Source organism: Hypanus sabinus, chromosome 4 (genome assembly GCF_030144855.1).
Source record: "Hypanus sabinus isolate sHypSab1 chromosome 4, sHypSab1.hap1, whole genome shotgun sequence".
Classification (NCBI taxonomy): Eukaryota; Metazoa; Chordata; class Chondrichthyes; order Myliobatiformes; family Dasyatidae; genus Hypanus; species Hypanus sabinus.
In genome coordinates this window covers 74,529,452-74,544,011 of record NC_082709.1, presented here as the reverse complement: position 1 = coordinate 74,544,011, position 14,560 = coordinate 74,529,452, and the positions used below count along the sequence as shown (strand labels likewise).

The 14,560-nt window shown below is 42.6% G+C and overlaps 1 protein-coding gene across 1 annotated transcript in view; it reads right to left on the bottom strand.

Moving 5' to 3' along the window:
- ftcd (formimidoyltransferase cyclodeaminase) overlaps positions 1 to 14,560 on the bottom strand; it is a 55,373-nt gene that overhangs the window by 19,657 nt on the left and 21,156 nt on the right. The window contains exons 5-8 of the mRNA XM_059967425.1: positions 12,502 to 12,681; positions 7,048 to 7,185; positions 5,661 to 5,792; positions 1,539 to 1,600 (exon numbers count right to left, since the gene is read on the bottom strand). Coding sequence (XP_059823408.1) covers positions 1,539 to 1,600; positions 5,661 to 5,792; positions 7,048 to 7,185; positions 12,502 to 12,681 — 512 coding nt within the window. The remainder of the gene's footprint in view (positions 1 to 1,538; positions 1,601 to 5,660; positions 5,793 to 7,047; positions 7,186 to 12,501; positions 12,682 to 14,560) is intronic.

Sequence of the window (14,560 nt, the reverse complement as noted above, 5' to 3'; positions counted from 1 at the left end):
CTCTTGCTTCAGCAGTCTGAGGCACCCGTCTGCTTTAAGCAGGCTTCACTCACACTGGTGCCCAAGAAGAACGTGATAATCTGCCTCAAGGACAATTATCCAGCAGCCCTTACATCCATTTTGGTGAAGTATTTTGACAGGTTGGTTATGAAGCAAATCAACTCCTGCCTGAAGAATGACTTAAATCCATTCAATTACCCTGCTGTCACAGCAAGTCAACAGCAGACACCATTTCACTGGCTCTTCACTCAGCTCTGGAACATCTGGACAGTGAAGATGCAGACATCAGGATGCTCTTCACTGACTACAGCTCAACATTCAACACTATCATCCCCTCGGAACTAATCACTAAACTACAAGACCTAGACCTTGATACCTCCTTGTGACATACTTGCTTCGATAATAAATATACTTTGAAGTACTCTGAACCTTGAAATGGACGTCAGTGTTTTGGGTCAAGGCCCAGCAGACCAGATGAAGACTGAAGTTCCTCCAGCTTGTGTGTTACTCAACTTATATCCTTTGATTCCCTTAATATTTGAAACCCTATCACTGTCTTGAATATATACTCAGCAACTAAGCTTCCACAGTCATCTTGGTAGAAAATTGCTGAGATTCACCACCCTCATGGGGATGAAGTTTCTTACCTTCACTGTTCTGAATGATCATCGTACACAGTAAATGAATGGGCACTAAGGAGTATGATAGAACGGAAGGATCTGGGATCCATCATTCCTTGAAAGTGGTGTCACAGGTAATTACTGTTGTAAAGAGAGCTTAGGCACATTGCCTTTATAAATCAAAGTTCTGAGTACAGCAGTTGAGATGTTATTTATTTTGAAGTTGTATAAGACATTGGTGAGGCTTACTTTGGAGTATTGTGTGAAATTTTGGTCACCTACCTATAGGAAAGATGTAAATAAGATTGAAAGAGTACAGATAAAATTCATAACGATTTTGCCAGGATTTGAGGACTTGAGTTATAGGGAAAGGTTGAATAGGTTAGGACTTCATTCTCTGGATCATAGGAAAATTTGACAGAGGTATACAAAACTATGAGGAGTATAGATAGAGCAAATGCAAGCAGGCTTTTTCCACTGAGGTTGAGATTAGAACTAGAGGTCATAGGTTAAGGGTGAAGGGTGAAATATTAAAGGGGAACTTGAGTGGGAACCTTGTCACTCAGCAGGTAGTGTTAGTGTTGAATGAGCTGCTAGTGGAAGTTGTGGATGTGGGTTTAATGGCTACATTTAAGAGATGTTTGAATAAAAACATGGATAGGAGGGGTTTGTAGGGCTATGGACCAGGTGCAGGTCGTTGGGACTAGGCAGAGTAACAGTTCAGCATGGACTAGATGGACCAAAGGGCCTGTTTTAGTGTTGTAGTGCTCTATGACTCCATGACCAGCCCCTTACTGTGACTTTTTAAAGACAACAATAATACAAGAAACTTTCTTTCATTTCCGTGGTTGTCCATTGGATGTTTGAAGAAAGAATGTGTATCAGACATACATCAGTGATTTCCTGTACAAAACTTACTCAATTATTCTTTCCTTAGCATTGAAAGGAGTAAGAGAATCCAGCCCCAGACGGCTTATGACCTGCAGTAAAATAGATAAGGCAATGATAACAGAACACAGGAAATTGACATAGCTATGCAACCTCTCAAACCAGTTCTTTCAGTTCAGTAAATAGCTATTCTGTACTTTAACAATCTTACTTTAACATCATGGTGTAACTTTTAATATCTCAGCCTAATAATGTTTAAATGGTTGAAAATATAGCTGTATGTTAGCAGCACAGATGTCACCAGTCATTCAGTACTGAAACAGGCCATTTGGCCCCAACTGTCTGGTGGGCGCCCCTCTGTGTTAACCCCATGTCCCAACACTTGGCCCATAGCAGAGTATTGGGAGTTTGACGAGATTCGGTATGCTACCAAAGACCCTTACAAATTCCTACAGTGGTACTGTGGGTAGCAGAGTACGGTAGTTCTGCCTGTTACAGAGACTCCAATGCACCAGATCACAGGAGGCTGCAGAGGGCTCCAACTCAGGCACAACCCCCCCCCCCCCCCCACCATCTTCAAGAGATGGTGCCTCAAGAAGGCGGTATCCATCGTTAAAGAGTCCCACCGTTCGGGACAAGCCGTCTTCTGATTACTACAATCGGTGAGGATTCTTCCCCTCCGCTATCAGATTTCTGAACAGTCCATCAACACACAAACACTGCTATTATTTTGCTCCATTTATTTTACTTATTGTTATAACTTACAGTAATTCTGTTATGTCGTGTACTGCTGCCATAAAAACAACAAATTTCATGACACGTGTCCATGATAATAAACCTGATTCGGATTCCTTTATCATGGTGACTAGAATTGCACACTGTACTATGGCTGAGGTCTGACTAAGGCTTTATTTAAGGCAGAGCATAACTTCTTTGCTCTTATATTCATTGCCCCATCTAATAAAGAACAATATCCCATTCTTCTCCTCAGCAAATTATCTGTCTGCGTTGCCACTTTCACATATCTACTGAGTATTTCCAATATTTTCTGTTTTAACTTCAATCTCCACCACTTGTTATTTTACAATAATACAGATGGAAACAGGCCTTTCAGGTCAACATATCCATGCCAACCACAGTGACCACCAAACAAATCTCATTTTCCTGCATTTGGCCTATATATCTCCAAAACATGCATCCAAATGATTTTTAAATGTTGTTTTGTACCTACCTCAATGACCTCCTCTGGCAGCTTATTCCATATACGAACCACCCACTGCATGAAGAAGCTGCCCTCCCACCCACCTACCTATGTCCCTTTTAAAACTTTTCTCATTCATCTTAAACCTATACCCTTCAGTTTTTAGTTCCCCCTCCCAAGGAAAAAGGTTATGTGCATTAACTCCATCTATACCCTTATGATTTTATACACATCTGTAATGTCTCCCCTTGACCTCCTATTCTCCAAGGAATAAAGTTCCAGCCTGTCCAACCTCTCCCTGTTTCTCAGACCCTCAAGGCCTGGCAACATTCTTGAAAATCTTCTTTACACCCTTTCCTGTTTAATGATGTCTTTCCTACAAGAGGGCAAGCAAAACTGTACACAATACTCCCAAGAATGGTCTCACCAACATCTTGTACAACTGCAGTATAATGTCCCAACTCCTGTACTCAGTGCCTTGTCTAATGAAGGCCATTGTGCCAAAATCTTCTTCACCCACCCTGTGTACCTGTGTGCTGCTTTCAGCTAAGTATATACAGTGGATTCCGGTTAATTGAGCAGCCGGTTATTTGGGACAACTCTTAAAGAACAAAAACAAATTGATCAATTGTCAGGATTTCTTTCATTTATTTGGGACACTATGCTGCTTAATTGGGGCAGGAACTTTGCCGAACAGGTTCTAACTAGCATCAGTCATGCGCCCCTGTGTGGACGTTAGATGCTACACTGTGCTTAGAGTGAACAGTTCGTAACTAGCATCAGTTGTGTGCCTTTGTGTTCAAAAATAAGTGATTTTTGTCACTGATAGAAGATGAGAAAAAAGCAACAAGAAAATTCAGAGCTGTTTTGCTCACTGCGGTTTCAAGCATTCAGGTGTGGAGTTGCCAGAAATGGCTGGGGGTCAAAATGCAACAATCTTACTACTTCAACAAGTACTGTGAACAATATGAAGGTATCAACAACCATTTTAAATGTTAGAATGAAAATGAAGATTTGGAGGACATAATTGTCGATAGCATTGTATGAAGGCAGTCCATTATCTGCACTTGGTGCCTGAGTTCATTGTATGCCTTTGTTCATTGTATGCACTGGATCAATTCCTCTGTCAATAACTATTAGAAACTAATACACAGTTTTATAGTACTGTAATACAATTGATAGTGTTCTAATTTGTTCTGTATTTTATTTAAATACATAATTTGGTACTCAGTTCACCTTTTTTATACCTTTTTGACTATTTCCATGAAACTTTGGCTAATTGGGGCAGGTATTTAATTGGTTCAAAATGTATTGGTCCCAATGTGTCCCATTTAACTGGAATCCACTGAATTCATACTCATCGCTCCCTCTGCCCAGTGCCTGACTATTCACTGTGTAAGTCCTACCATAGTTTGACTTCCCAAAATGCAGAACTTCACACTTATCTAAATTGAAAGCCATTTGCCAGTCTTCTGCCATTTACCTAGCTAATCAGGATCCACCTTTCTCAATATTACCTGCAAGCCGGAAACACGCCTTGTACGTTCATATATTTATATAAATTACAAACAATAAAGGTCCCAGCACCAGCTCCTGTGGCTCTCCATTAGTGGCAGGCCTCCAGTCTGAGAAACAACTTTCACACAGTACTCTCTGCTCCTGCCTTCGAGCCCATTATGAATCCAATGATTAAGATTCATTATCTGTCTTTCGTAGATCCTGTGAAATCTAACCTTTCGTAGTAGCCTGTCATGCAGGACCTTGTCAAAGGCCTTCAGAATGTCCATACACAGTAGATACTCTCTATTGCCCTGACCTCATCTATCATCTTGATTACCTCTCCGAAAAACCCTGAGGTTTGTCAGACATGATGTTCTGTGCTGACTATTCCTAGTTAAACTGTGTTGATCCAAATGCTGGTAGATCCTGCCTCTCCAAGTTCCCTCCAGTAACTTACCCACCTTGTGGGTGTGCTCGTGTTTATGAGATAATAAATTGCTTAATTCCGATCAGTGTTACAACTTCTACAGAACTTCATTCTGTTGTTTTTGTGAACCTGTAAATCTGTTTGTTTTATTTGAAAAGCAAAACTAGTTACCAAACTATTTTGATGAGAACTAAAATCATCAGCCCTGAGTTTTGAGAGCCCACAAAACAACCTGGCATCAAAAGTTAATCTCAGGATGGTAAGTGTGGCAGACGTTGGACAATGGGAGGTTCTGTAGTGTAACTCTGTGCCTGATGTTCGGACACATCCCCAGCACAGAACAGCAGGTAGGTACTACGTGTTACACCTGACCGAGGGGTAACTGAAGTTGAAAGGGTCAGCAAGGGGTCAATGCCCTGAAAATCCACACATAACTATGATGCATCCACCCTGCATCATTGTAGCCCTCCCAGCCATTGAGCGCATCTACAAGGAGCGCTGCCACAAGAAAGCAGCATTCTTTGTCAACGACCCTCACCATCCAGGCCATACTCTCTTCTCGTTGCTGCCATCAGGAAGTAGGTACAAGAGCCGAAGGTCCCACACCACCAGGGCCAGGAACAGTTCTTACCCTTCAACCATCAGGCTCCTGAACCAGAGTGGATAACTTCACTCATCTCAACACAAACCTGATTCCATAACCTAGTGAATCACCTTCAAGGGCTCTGCAACCCATGTTCTTAGTGAGCTTTATTTATTTATCATTTTCACAGTTTGCCTTCTTTTGCAAATTGGTTATTTGTCAGTCTTTGGGTGCAGTTTTTCATTGATTCTATTGCATTTCTTTGTTCTACTTTGAATGCCTGCAAGAAAATGAATCCCTAGTATATGGTGATATTTACATATTTTTGATAATACATTTACTTTAAACTTTAATTTACATCACACTTCTAAAGACACACAGAGTAGGCCATCCAGCCCATCAAGTCTGTGACAATTCCAAGGAGCCTCTTTCATGACGTACCAGTCGAATCTTGTGCTTCTCCTCCAGAATAAACAAGTTTTCCTTCTTCATGTAAAACTCTGCAGCGTCCATCATGGCTTTCAGTGGGACGAGGCCTACAAGCTGAGAGCCCACCACAGGCAAGTTCAGATCCTAGGGGGCAAGCACCATTTATCCACTGTGAAAATCAATTAGAAAATAATGCCATAAATCGCTGACTTGGAGTTGAAACTGAAGTATGGCTCCAGTTGCTAAACAGACTAATATCAAAACATTGTGTTGGATTTGGGCATAAAATTGTTATTTTTCTGATATTTTCCTTGTAATTTAACATTACAGAGAATTGTACTGTAATTGTATTTGTACATATGTATTCAGCTTATATACATGTAGAGATGGCACATGATGATATGAATGTAATTGTTCAGTAAATTTTCTAGCATTTGCAGTACAGTTGTTAGCGTATTTTTCTAGAAGCTTCTTAGTGTACTGCAGAAGGTGTCACACCACTTGAATCTGGCTATTTTATAGGTTAATTGTTATCACTGGAATTCTGTTATCTCTAGTCTGAGATTTCTTGAAGCTCCTACTAACATGGCCCAAGGCATCAAATTTTAAGTCTTGATCTTGAGTGTCTTTTGATCACAAAAGCACCATGATCCAACAACTGAGACCACAATCATCAGCTATTAGGCAATCGAGCTACAGTAGATTTTCTGATAGGAAGCATGATTAAGCTAGAGAGGGCACTGGAAAGGTACACTAAGGATGTTGCTGGGACCTGAGTGGGAAGAAGGCTGTTGAGGTGTGATCATAGGGGTGTATAAAATTATGAGGGACATTGATAAAAATATGCTCACAGACTTTTCCCAGATAGAGCAGTACAATACTCAATAAGAGTTCAAAGTGTGTTGGTTTATGTTGAGAAAGGAAGATTTAAGGTGGACCTGAAGTGCAGGTTTTTAACACGGAGGGTGGTGCATAAGTAGAATGAAGTGTTGGGCAGTAGAGTGAGGGTCTGGGCAGTGTGGTGGTTAGCACAGGGCAGGCCCATCTCCCCATGGTCATGTGGCTTTCCTCCGAGCACTCTGGTTGCCTCCCACATTCCAAAGACGAACGGGTTAGGAAGGGTGAGTGAGCGTAAGTGTTGGCACCACAAGTGTGTTGACGCTTGTAGGCATTCGTGATGCTTCTGTACAGAAAGAAGTGGGAGAAGAGGGTACAATCACAATGTTTAAAAGACATTGGGACAGGTCAAAGGGTAGAAAAAGTTTAGAGGGATATGGGCCAAATGTCGGCAACTGCAATCAGATCAGGAAGATACCTTGGTCAACATGGGTGAACTGGGACAAAGAGCCTGTTTCCATGAGCCTACACAACAGCAAATGTGCAAGTATTTCCACAGTACCTCAGCATCCTTGCGGACTTCTTCAAATACCGTGTGCAGTGCAGTCACTTCGAAGTCGAGCAGGTTAGTGGACACCTGGGCAATATTGGCCTCTTCCAAGTGCCAGCCAATAGCTTGCACTTTGCTCAGACGTCCTGGCTGCACAAAGCAAAAGAACATGTCACGGAAAGAGGGTCAGCATAGGTGCGGGATAAACCTTAGTCTCCATATAAATGAAATCTGGTTTCGGGTGACAAGAAGGTGTACCGGAGTGAGATAAATCAGCTGGTTGAGTGGTGCCATAATAACAATCTTCCACTCAACGTCAGTTGAGACCAAAGAATTGATTGCAGACTTCAGGAAGGGGAAATCAAGGGAACACACCCCTGTCCTCATCGAGGGATCAGTAGTAGAAGGGTGAGTGTTTCAAGTTTCTGGGTGTCAACATCGCTGAGGATCTATCATGGGCCCAACATATTGATGCAGTTACAAAGAAGGCACGCCAGTGGCTATATTTCATTAGGAGTTTGAGGAGATTTGGTACGTACCAAAGACTCTAGCAAATTTCTACAGATGTACCATGGAGAGCATTCTAACTGGCTGCATTACCATACGGTATGGAGGGACCACTGCACAGGATTGGAAAAAACTGCAGAGGTTTGCAAAATTGGCCATTTCCATCATGGACACCAGCCTCCCCACAATCAACAACATCTTCAAAAGGTGATGCTTCATCACCAGGACATACCCTCTTCTCATCTCTTCTCATTGCTACCATCAGAGAGGAAGCACAGGAGCCTGAAGACACACACTCAACATTTTAGGAACACCTTCTCCTCCTCCGCCATCAGATTTCTGAATGGACATTGAACTAACGCATGAACGGTATCTCACTATTTTTGCTCTTTTTTGGACTAGTTATTTAATTTATATTTACATATATATTTCTTATTGCAATTTAGTGTTTTTAATGTGTTGCACTGTACTGCTGCTGCAAAACTACAAATTTCATGCCTTACATCGGTAATATTAAAAGCGATTCTGATTCTGATATTTCAGAGCCGCCACCTCAACTTTACCAGTACAGGCATTCCCTTTACATCTGAAGCGTATCAAGTGAGTGGGCAACGACATGGCAGAGTGCAACTTCATCCATTTTGATGTACACAATCGAAATGTGTATTACTTGTTAAATTGCGAGAAATTGGGTCTTGCTGGGGGCCCAGATGGGTTTGCGCACAAGTCACTGAAGACCCACAAGAAGGTACAGTAAGTGCGTGGTTGATTGATAAAGTTTGTGGCAGTGTGGAATTGGGATGACATCTGCCTACATCAATACAGACCTGGAAGGCTGAAGGATCCGTTACCATAACTCCTCTATTCGCGGGTATCTTGGGTATTATAGTTCAGCATTCATGCGGGTATGCACTGTAACAGTGCAATATTAACAGGTAGTGAAGGGGGGATTAAATTACATTATTACTGAGTATCTGAGGGGTTAAAAGAAGGAGTGAATCTCTGGAATTTATTGCCACAGACAGCTGTGGAGGCCAAGTTATTACAGTAGTTATATTTAAAGCAAGGTTGATAGGTTCTTGATTAATCAGGGTATCAAAGAATATGGGGAGAAAGCAGGAGAATGGGGTTGAGAGGGATAATAAATCAGCCATGATGGAACGGCGAAGCAGATTCGATGGACTGAATTGCCCCTATGTCTTATAGTCTTATAATACAGTATTAATCAATATCTGGGAGTTATTGGCCAGTATTCGTAGGATTCTAGGGTCTATTGTACATTACTGGGATTTTCATGGGGATCTGAGAGTTATTAGTGGCCACCTGGGAGTTAAAGTACAGTAATACCAGGGGACATAATTTTAAGGTCATTGGACAAACGTAAAGGCAGACATAAATTCTTTACACAGAGAGTGGTGGGCATATGGGACATCCTGCCAGGCCTGTGATAGAGGCAGATACATTAGGGGTCTTTGAGAAACTCTTAGATAGGTAATGAATAATAGACAAGTGGAGGGTTAAGCAGAGTGGGTCGTGGGCTAAAGGGTCTGTATGGTGCTGTGGTGCTCTGTGTTCTAATACTGGCTATTGGGGCTATATTCTACTACTAGCTATCCAGTGTTACTGGGGTTATGCTACAATGTTCCTGGATAAATGGACATTACAGTAGTTGATATCTGGAATTATAATCCAATATTAGTAAATAGCTGGAAGTTATAGTCCAGTATCTCTTGATATCGCAGGGTTAGAGTACAGTTTTACTGGCCATCTGGAAGTTATCATGCATTTTACTGAATATCTGTCCGCTATGTTACAGGATTAGTGAATATCTGGAAATTATAATGCAATAGCTGTATATCATAGGATTATGCTCCCATGTACATTGGTAAAGGGAGTTATAACACCACATTACTGGATATCTAAATACTACAGTCCAGTATCTGTGGATATCTCAGGGTTAGAGTACAGTTTTACTAGCCATCTGGAAGTCATCATGCATTTTAGTGAATACCTATATTCACTAAATTTCAGGATTAGTGAATATCTGGAAGTTATAATCCAGAAGCTGTGTATCATAGGATGACGCTCCCATGTAGGTAGGTAAAGGGAGCTATAACACCACCTTACTAGATATCTAAAGGTTATAGTCCAGTATCTGTGGGTGTCTGCAGGCTGTGATACTGTATCAGGGGGCATCCAGGAGCTGTGGTAGAGTTTCTGAGAGTAATTGGGGGTTATAGTTCAGTAGTATAACTGAACATGGGGGCTGGGGTTATAGTGGTGTATCACACAGTATATAGGAGGTGGGGTATATCATTCAGTATTACTGGGTATTTGATGATTATACACATGAGATTTTGCAAATGCTGGAAATCCAGAGGAACACACACAAAATGCTGGAGCAATTCAACAGGTCAGGCAGCACCTATGGAGAAGTATAAACAGTTGACCTTTCGAATCAAGATCCATCATCAAGCTAGTTCTGATGAAGGATCTCTGCCCAAAACATCGACTGTCAATAGATGCTGCCTGACTTGCTGAGTTCCTTCATCATTTTGTGTGAGTTGCTGTGATGGTTATAGCACAGACTTTGTGTCTGCGACCCACATAGTTCAGCTAAGCCAGCCATCCATATGGTATGGACAGGGTCTGGGTTGCATTTGCTCTCGTAAAGATCGGTATAGGTGTTAGCAGATCCCTTGGAGCTGTAATTCCATCCTGGATGCAAATTATTCTTCTGGGTGTTGAAACCAAAGGCATTGGACAAAGTGAAGACAGAAGAGGCTGGAGATGCTGGAATCAGGATGAGCATACAAGATAATGTGGGAACTGAATGGCTCGAATAGCACCTGTAGACCAAGCACAGCTTCAGTGACATACTCAACTTTGCTGATGACACCACTCTCACAGGCCGAATCGAAAGTGGCGATGAATCAGCATATGGAAGGGAGATTGAAAATCTAGCTGAGTACTGCCATAACAACAACCTCTTACTCAATCTCAGCAAGACCAAAGAGGAAACCAGAGGTCCCTGAGCCAGTCCTCATTGGAGGATCAGAGGTGGAGAGGGTCAGCAACTTTAAATTCCCTGGTGTAATTATTTTGGAGGACATGTCCTGGGCCCGGCATGTAAATGCAATTACAAAGAAAGCACATCAGTGTCTCCAATTCCTTTGAAGTTTGGATAGATTCAGCATGATATCTAAAACTTCGACGAATTTCTATAGATGGGAAATGGAGAGAATATTGACTGGCTGTATCACTGCCTGGTATGGAAACACCAATACCCTTGAACAGAAAATCCTACAAAAAGCAGTGGATTTGGCCCAGTCCATCACAGGTAAAACCCTCCCTACCATCGAGCTCATCTTCATGAAATGTTCTCTCAGGAAAGCAGCATCCATCATCAGGGACCCACACCACCCAGGACATACTCTCTTTTGGCTGCTAACATCAGGAAGAAGGTACAGGAGCCTCAGGATTCACACCACTAAATCAGGAACAGTTGTTACTCCTCAACCATTAGGCTCCTGAACCAAAGGGGAAATTTCATTCAACTTCATTTGCCTCATCATTGAAATGTTCCCACAATCTATGGACTCAACTTTCAGGGACTTCCTATCTCATGTTCTTGATATTTCTTGTTTATTTGTTTTTGTTAATTATTATTTCCTTCTTTTTATATTTGCACAGTTTGTTGTCTTCTACACATTCGTTGAACACCCAGTTGGTGTGGTCTTTCCCTGTTTCTATTATGGTTATTATTCTATTATGGATCTATTGAGCATGCTCACAAGGAACTGAATCTGAGGATTGTGTATGGTGACAGATATGTACTTAGATAATAAATTTACTTTGAACTTTGAAATGGACACTTCAAATTTCAGATTGAAATCCTTTAGCCAGTGAAGGGTCTTGACCCAAAACATACAGTCCATTTCTGCCCAGAGATACTGTCTGACCTGCTGAGTCCTCTAGCATCTTGCTAGTTACATTGGGTTCAATGAAACCACTTGCTACAATTTTTCTTCGATATTAATGGAAAAAATGAAGCAGGTGGTAGAATTGATGTCCTTGCCAGTGTCACCAGCTTCCTATATGACCATAAAGACCACAAGATGTAGGAGCAGAATTAGGCCATTCAGCCCATCAAATCTGTTCTGCCATTTCATCTTGGCTGATTTATTACTCTTCTCAATCCAATTCTCCTGACTTCTCTCCATAAACTTTGCCCCTCCCCCTTACTAATCAAGAACCTATCAACCTCTGCTTTAAATATACCTAAAGACTTCACCTCCACAGCTGCCTGTGGCAATGAATTCCACAGATTCAGCACCCTCTGGCTAAAGAAATTCCTCATCATTTCTGTTCTAAAGGGATGTTCTTCTACTCTGAGGCTGTCCTCGCTGGTCCTATCCCACCCCCACCCCACTATAGGAAACATCTAGGCATTTTAATATTCAATAGGTTTCAATGAGATCCCCCTTCATTCTTTGAAACTCCAACAAGAACAGGCCCAGATCCATGAAATGCTGCTCATATGTTAACTCTTTCATGACTTGGATAATTCCTGAGAATCTCCTCTAGGCCCTCTCTAATGCCAGAACATTCTTTCTTAGATAAGGGGCACAAAACTGCTCACAATACTCCAAGTGCGGTCTGACCAATGCCTTATAAAGCCTCAACCTCAGAACTTACCAGTGTCTTATAAACCTCAGCTTTATAAAGCCCTTCCTGCACTACAGGTTGGTTTAACATTGATTTAGATAAACTGATCAGCTGCAGACTGGTTAAGAGGTGAACCTGTTAAACATTCTCTTTTGCTGCTCAGAAGGCTGTTGACTTGTTACCAACAAACCAGAACTTCCCAGCTATCGTCTGGAGAAAGCCACGGCTGAGTAGATTTGCTTTAAAGAATAGCCTCAAGCAACGACTGAGTTTTCACTGAGGGGCACCAACCTGGCCCTTCCCTCGGCCCTGCTCGCGGATATTGAGTGCGAGGCGGTGAGCTTGCTCCTTTGTGCTCAAGAGGTTGATGTTGTATGCAATGAGGAAATTCCGCGCTCCTGTTACAGTGGCTCCCCAGCGTGGAACAAAGGTTGCTGTACCAAAATCGGGAGCCCATTCAGGATCCTGTAACTGGAACACAACAGGATGGGTTTAGTAGCACATAGGACATGGAACTCTACGGCAATAGACAACCCTTCAGCCCATGATGTTGTGCCAATCTTTTAACCTACTCTAAGATCAATCTAAGCCCTTCTTCCCCCATTGCCTTCCATTTTTCTATCATCCATTATACACAAGCTGTTGAAAATTGTGGCTTTTCCAGAATGGCACGCACCAGTTGAAGCTAAATTGCATTGCTTTATGTCCATATCCAAGAGACTTCCAGACCCAAACGTCACCCTGCCCCTCTCCCGCCTTACCCTGTCTGTAAAGAGGACACAAGCTTTAGTAGGTGCTGCCTGACCAGCTGAGTTCCTCCAGCACTTTGTGTGTTTTACTTTAAGTCTGAAAAGTAATTTCTAAGGGTACTGTGGTGGAAAGGACTGGGATATTGGAGGGAAGCAAACACAGGAGTAGTGTGGAGTGAAAGACTATTCGGTGTGATTGCTTATACAGTGTTATGGTTACCTTGTCTCAATATTGTCATAGTGACATTCCCCAGGGCTCAGATTTGAATGAAGGGCCCATAATTAAAAAGTTTGGAAAACTGACTCTGAGGAGAGTTCTCTCTGTGCAGGAAGCAGCCGTTGGACTGGTCAGGTGAGAACAACAGTGACAAACAGAATGTGGAGAAGTGTGAGGTGATGGAGGCAATAAAGGCCAGTGAATGTACAACAAATGGTGGGATACTGAGAGCTGCTGGGGACAGAGGATCTTGGAGTCCAACTCCACAGATCTGCGCAGTAGTGGGATTGGTAGGTAAGATGGCTGAGGAGGCAGACAGGACATTTCCCTGGACAGCTCCTGAGCCTGCCCTAGAGCGACGAACTTTGCTCTGTCCACTGCAACAGCAAAACCATCCAGTGGCTACCCACTTCATTTCCACTTCCACTTCATTCCTATATGGATGTGTCTGTCGAAGGCTTTCTCTATTGCAACGATGAGGCCAAACTCAGGTTTGAGGAGCAACACCTCCTATTCCGTGTCCCTTCCAACCTAATGGCATGAACGTCGATTTTCAATAAATTCTGATAATTTTTCACTCCCTCCCCTTCTTTCTTTTTCCCATTCCCCATTCTGGCTTCCATCTTAATCCTGCCCTTCTCCTCATCCATTCATCACCTCCCTGTGGCTCCCCTTCCCTTTATTCCATGGTCCATTGCCCTCTCCAGTTAGGTTCCTCCTTTACCACCTCCATCCATCAACTCCCAGTGCATGCCCCTACTATCCTCCTCACCGGGCTTCACCTATCACCTCCCAGTTTGTCCTCATCCCCCCCCCACCTGGCTTCAGCCCCACTTCCTTTCCAGTCCAAAATGTTCACTCCATAGATGCTGCCTGCCCTGCCGAGCTCCCCCAGCATTTTGTGTGTATTGCTCAAGATACCCAGCGTCTGCAGGATATCGTGTTTACATGGGGCATTTTGTCAGAATACAGACGCAGTGAGGTTCTGCTTGGCCACATGTGCACAACTTTGGTCACTGCACTAGGGGAAGAATATGTCAAGATTAAAGAGGATACCAAGGAGATTTACTGAGGCAGGGCTGAATAATCATAGCTATGAGGAAAGAGTGTCTCAGCTGGGGTTCTCGCTGGAACAAAGAAGACCAAGGGGAGACTTAACTGAGGCAGATAAATTGATGAGAACCCCTGATAGAGTGAAGAGAAAGACGTTCATGTCCATAAATAGAGGCAAAAGTTTTAATTAATTCTCAACCATCGAGCTGATTAACATCTCCACCCATTAACACACCCCACCCCTCTTCCCACTACCACTCATATATTATTTCCTGTCAGCCACCTTATGTACAGACACTCCTGTACCTAGTATCACTTTATGTATGTACAA